The sequence below is a fragment of the Zonotrichia albicollis genome, chromosome 4 (assembly GCF_047830755.1).
Source record: "Zonotrichia albicollis isolate bZonAlb1 chromosome 4, bZonAlb1.hap1, whole genome shotgun sequence".
Lineage (NCBI taxonomy): Eukaryota > Metazoa > Chordata > Aves > Passeriformes > Passerellidae > Zonotrichia > Zonotrichia albicollis.
The window spans coordinates 61,263,019-61,269,018 of record NC_133822.1 but is presented as its reverse complement, the minus strand read 5'-3'; the positions used below and the strand labels follow the sequence as shown (position 1 = coordinate 61,269,018).

The 6,000-nt window shown below is 37.7% G+C and overlaps 1 protein-coding gene across 2 annotated transcripts in view; it reads right to left on the bottom strand.

Moving 5' to 3' along the window:
* Positions 1-1,353: 1,353 nt before the first annotated feature.
* Positions 1,354-6,000, bottom strand: part of KCND2 (potassium voltage-gated channel subfamily D member 2) — a 262,217-nt gene continuing 257,570 nt past the window's right edge. For both annotated transcript variants that reach the window (XM_014275919.3, XM_074539957.1), the window contains exons 6-7: positions 3,701-3,948; positions 1,354-1,885 (exon numbers count right to left, since the gene is read on the bottom strand). In XM_014275919.3, the coding sequence (XP_014131394.1) occupies positions 1,708-1,885; positions 3,701-3,948 (426 nt within the window). In that variant the 3' untranslated portion in view covers positions 1,354-1,707. The remainder of the gene's footprint in view (positions 1,886-3,700; positions 3,949-6,000) is intronic.

Genomic DNA, 6,000 nt, shown 5'->3' with positions numbered 1-6,000 from the left:
AATGGCATCTAATGCACTGAGCGTTTTGATTTATATGCATATTTTATTTTGCAGACATGCAATTATTTCTGATCCAGTGTTTTTGATGTATATATGTATGTATTGATATGCACATATTCTGTGTATATTTGATGTATATGATTGTGGTATGTCATGAATATAAGAAGCATTATGATACATCTAATGTACTGTCATGAAGAAAAATTACACTTTTTTATCAGAAAGTTTCTGATAATATCAATGTCTTTTATAAATGAAGCCAAGAAGCCTTAACTTGTAAAGCCTTCATATTAGCTTTTAGGCCTGCCCATGTAGGCAAATTCCAATTGAAATCAATTATATTTTTACAGCTTTGGGACTCAATCCATTATTCTGTCATTGTTCTTAGGTAATTGAATATTTTTCACACAATATAAATTCTCAAACAAGTTTTAAGATGCGAGTTTACAGATAATTACAAAAAGAATTTAGCCATCATTTTAACTGAATGTCTTTCAGTGTCTTCCAGGGTAGCTAATACTCTGGATGCTGCAGGATGTAAGAAAGGAACCATTTGGAGACAAGTGTTAGCTGATCCCCAAAACACATTTTTGGTAATTTTAATTCAAATAGGATTGCTTCTGTAGCAGTTAACTGTGACAAGAAGTTTACTCTGGAAATACAGAAGTAGACAAGTTGTCTATGGAAGAATGGACTGTTGATTCATCAGTGTCCTTGAAATCCCAAATGATACAGTTATGTTGGAGTGGGCAATGAAGTGTCAGAGAAATAGAGAATAGTGAACAAAAGGAGCAATGGCTGAATAGCAATTTGTGGTGCAGTTTGGCTGTAAGATTATTTAAATGTTTGCCATTAGAAGTTTAAAGTGTAGATGAAGTTGTGTAAAATACCTTAAAAAAATCCTGATTCCTGATACAACAGGTGTACAATGACTTATTGCAGTTGTAACAGTACCTAGGAAGCAAGATAAAACAATAGTAAATATTGAACTAACTGAACACCTTTAGTTCACTAATGAGTGTTTGAGTAAGAAATACTGCATTTTTCAAAGGGAAGTTATTTGTACAACTACCATGGAACATTAACAATCAGCTTGTTGTAAGTGCACGGAAATGCCCCTTTCTACAGTATTATTTTATCATGCCTAATCTGAAAAACAACAAAAGTAAACTGAGATCACAGCTTCAAATAATTTCAGCATGCATTATGGTTGTAGTTCTTTCAGTCAGTACAAACATATTTCATATGAGCATTTTCTCATTCATTTTTTGACAGTTCTTCAACAAGTTTGTGGTTTATTAACAGGGAAAAAAAAGACGTTATCAAAATGTTTCTTGTTGTTTTGCATTCAGCAGGAACATAGGTTTCTATTTTTTCGTTTGTGTTTTTTTCTAAAAAGAGCTTTCATGATAAGAAGAAGCATCAATGGGGACATTTCATTGTGCTCATATAGTAAGTCAGGATGGTCACAGAAGATTCCACCGCGCATCAGTTCGGACAGGGGGTAAGAAACTCCTTTTGGTTCACACCCTATGACACCAAAACCCACAAAGTTTATTTCTCCTGAACCTCTTGCTCTGCAGCCACTGGCACACTCGTCAAGGGGCGTTGTCTTTGTCAGCTCTCTCATTCCTCACGACTCGTTTTTCACTGCTCGAGCTCAGCTTGCTAGTGGTCTTTATGCCAATTTATAAATAATTATTTGTTTTATAATGCAGATACTCTGACAATGTTTCCTCCCGAGTACTCGGGAGAGTCTGGCCTATCATCTCCTTCAGGTGTGGTGACTGGAGGTGTTGGGATGCTGATTATTGCTGTAGTGACGTAAGGCTGCTCACAGTTTAGTTTAACGCACTCTTCCACTTTGGCATTTAAGCTGGAACGGCTGGAGGAAGAAACAAAAATCCATGAAGAATGAAATTCCATGTTACCACAAACCTCTTGAGCCTGATTCCATTCCCTCAGCCAGCCATCTCCATCCTGCCCCACTGGAGAGCTCGGAGTACAGAGCAGCGCCACCCCACTGCACCCCAGCAGCAGGTGCTCCATGGCTATGCTCACGTCCATGTCCCTTTCTCCCTTCCTTCCCACCATTTCAGCACTCCTCAGCCATCACCTGTGTTTCTGGACAGGGGAACCATTACAAAGCTAGCATAGCCAAGTTCTTTACTAAGCAGGAAACCAGGGGCCAGTCCAAGTCTCCTGCATATTCCTCAATACCATGCTTATTTAATAACATTTGGATATTAGGAATAGTTTATTCACTGAAATGGCTGTCAGACATTGGAACAGGCTGCCAAGGGAAGTTGTTTACCCTTGGAAATGTTCAAAAGGACTGTAGATGTGACCCTTGGAAATGCCATTTAGTGGTGAACATGGTGGTGCCAGGTTAATAACTGGCTTCAATGATCTTAGAGGTCTTTTCCAACCCTAGTGGTTTTGTGATTCTGTGTATATTCTGTTTTTACACAATGGTAAGGCACTCTATTATATGCACTAATTAAATTTGTGTTAATATGTTCATGGAGTTGCTGCAGTACCTCCTCAAAGTAAAAGACTTGAAAAACTCTGCCTATTTCAAGGTGAAGCCAGCATTTTATGCTTGTGTTTTTGTTTTCTAGCACAAAGCTGCTGCTTTTTGTTTTTATATACATGGCATCTGGAAGTATGGTGCAGGCACATCCTCTAGCAGAAAAAGAATGGATCCAGGCAGAGTATTTCCTGAAAAACTAAGATAGATTTGAGCTTTGTGCTGACCAGAAGGTTTCATTGCATAACAGCTGAAAATCTTTAGTAGTTTGAAGAGTTCCAAGCTGTTGGATTGTTCATGGAAGTGAAATCCAAATGTAATAACTATACAAAGGAAGCTACTCAAAATGTAGCTTAACAAGACAATCTCTATAGCAACTTGTACTGAAAATACTTCTTTATTAAAGGGTGGCATGAGTGAGATCAATAGAAAACACTTCTGTGTCTCCTGGGACCTTTGCTGTGTCTTCAGAGGTGATATTTGGATATATGTAAAAGCCAAATACTTTACTTTTGAGAGTACAGGGACATTCAATAAATTACACACTCTTAAACTGCACTTACCTCACTTTTGTAATAACTCCTCAAACTAGGGAATACATTTTTCTTATCCATTTCATATTTTTTTATTTAGAAGAGTCTTCCTTGTGACTATTACACTTAGGACTCTGGGAATCAGTTTTATTTCTCTGCTCTGCAGAAATGCAAGGGAGTCTCATTTCATTTGCCTCTGAACCAAGAAGGGGCACACAGAGCACTTGCTCATCTCATATACCTGAATTGGACATTTTTCTGTGTGAAATTTTTCTTTTATGCATTTGTCCATAGGATAGAACATCTGGTGCTCTATTTTATGTGGCGTAAAACATAGATGCTGTTTGCTGCGAATAGGGCGTGGTAGTTTGTGAGGAGGGCCTGAGAGGGCAGAAATGGATAGAGAGGGAGACTATTCTATTATTTTGCATTATATTGGAGACTACCTCTGTTATTTTGGATTAAGCTTGAAGCAAAAGAAGCACAGAATATTTCAGTACCAGTTCCTCTGTTTAGATGAGTATTGGACCCTCATCTTCAGCCTCACCGCCTGCCTACAGAGGCCACAACCCTTTGCATCAGTTCCCTGCCAAAGCCAGAGGCCTCAGCCCTGGGTGTGCCGGTGCACATGAGGTACCTGTTGGACAGGGGAGTCCTCTCCACGCATCTGATCTGGATGGTGCTGAGCTCCTGCACGCTGCCGGGGCGGCTGCCGCTGGCGGCGGCGTTGGGGATGCGGTACGTCTTCTTGTGCCGCCGCGAGCAGCACGTGCCCGTCACGCCCGGCTGCGATGACAGCGACGGGCTGTGGCTCGGCGGCCTGTTCACTGTGGACACCTCCATGCAGCTCTCCTCGTAGACTTGCTCATCCACAAACTCGTGGTTCTGGCCCCGAGGCATCCAACAGAGGGACAAAGCACACACAGGAAGATAATTGAAGTGAGCATATTAACGGTGATTGTTTAGCGGCTTAAATTGACACAACTGAATAAACTGGGAAAGTTAGCTTATTCTTGATTATAGTGTTTAGCCCATATTAGTCTGGGCTGAATACCAATACAAATGTAAACACTGGAACACAATTAACAAGAAAATGTTAATCCAAATTATTTTGCAAAATAGCATGTGGTTATAGTGTAGTTTGCATTATAAATATCTGCACAATCTTTGAAGTGCCACAAAATAGAGAATTATGTTTATTAATAAAATGCAAGCGGTGCTTTTGTAAACACTCTAAATGTCTGTTGAAAATAAATAAGATTTAATATATTGAACTATAATATAATAAAATTCATAAATATTTTCCAGATAAGTTTATAAGACTTCCTTTTGAATTACATCTTAGAAATCAGGGTCTGAAACAACATTTCTTGAGGTATGCATCTATCTAAAAGAAAAAACATTTAAACGAATAGTAATTTTGATTGGAAGAGATGAGATTTTTATTTGGAAGCATTCAAAAAGTTCCTAATTACTGTAGATGGATGTATGAAAAGCAGTTTAGAGGACTGAGTATTTTAGTCAAATGAAGTCCTCTTTATTCATGCAGTCTTCACTCAGTCCCAGAAAAGACAGTAGTTTTATAGAGTGGTCGCAAAGATGAGTCCAAATCCACTCAAATATCCAGTTTACATTAATTAATCAAGTAATTTGGGAGTATTTCACATCCAGCCACAATTCCCACATTTTCTATGTGTGCAAAAGAGTGTGAAATAGTGCTGTTGCTTATGGTGGCAAGGGAGGGGAGGAGATGCAGGGGAGTGGGACAAGTTTTTATAATTATTTAAACCTAGGCAGAGATTGAAATATGTTTGCATGCACTTTGAGCAAGCCTCCTTCTTCAAGAAAACTCTTTCTATTTACTGTTGGAGTTAGTCTGTGTATCCCAACAATGTCTTAGAAGAATTGTTTAAGAAGCATTTTCTGAATTGTTTTACACTCTACTTACTCTCACATTAGTTTTGTCAGCCTATTGCATTTTTGTCTATTAGAATGAGGTAAATTATTTTTCCCCTAAAAAATTTTGTTTTAACTGGAAACATGCTGATGTTTTTCAGAATTGCCATATGGGGCCAATAAAAAATATGTGAACAAAGTAAAGAGAGTAACAACTCTGGCCAAGTGTTTGTGACAAATGGAAATACCTTTATAGGCAAAAGATTTTTATTTCCATTTTTTCTATTTTTCACTGAGACATAAGTTGGTGTGATTTAAGAGGCATTGAAGAATGTAAATTTCAAGTGACAAGGAAAAAAAGAACTTGCTTGACAAATGACATATAAGGCATATGTCAGTCACAATCAAAATTTTGAACATGATCACACAGTAGGCATAAAATTCAGAGAGAAAAATAACCTAATTGCTCTTGTGAGATTACATTCAGGGGCTTGCAGAATGTTTGCCAAGAATTCTGTTATTTGTCTGATTAAAAGTAATTTTGTGCTTCCTAAAACCTTTATGGAGCAATGATTAAAGAGTTTTATTGACTGAACTTTTAATATAGAGTTGAAACATTTTGAAATGCTATAATGGCACAAGTTAATTGATTTAATTATACTTATTAATTAGCTGTTCCTAAATTAGCCAAAAGTAATTTGTAAAATATATTTTTTAGTGCAATTAGTTTCATAATTAATGCAATCTTCACAGAATTCCATAACATTGCCTACTCTGCATTTCTGAGGGTGGGTGAGATCTTCTCCTATTGACTTTTCAGTGACAGAAAAGAGAAAATAAGCCTTTTCTCAGTATCATGATGGTTATACCACAAAGGATGGTGAGAGTCTTAAGAAGACACACCACCCTTCCTGTTCTACAATGAGCCAGAAACTTGCCAGATTCCAAATGCTGAGGGCCCAAAATATCAAGTTCCCACTAAAATTTTAGGAATGCATAATCTTCAGAATACAGCTTGGAACTGCTGTATATATTTTTGTG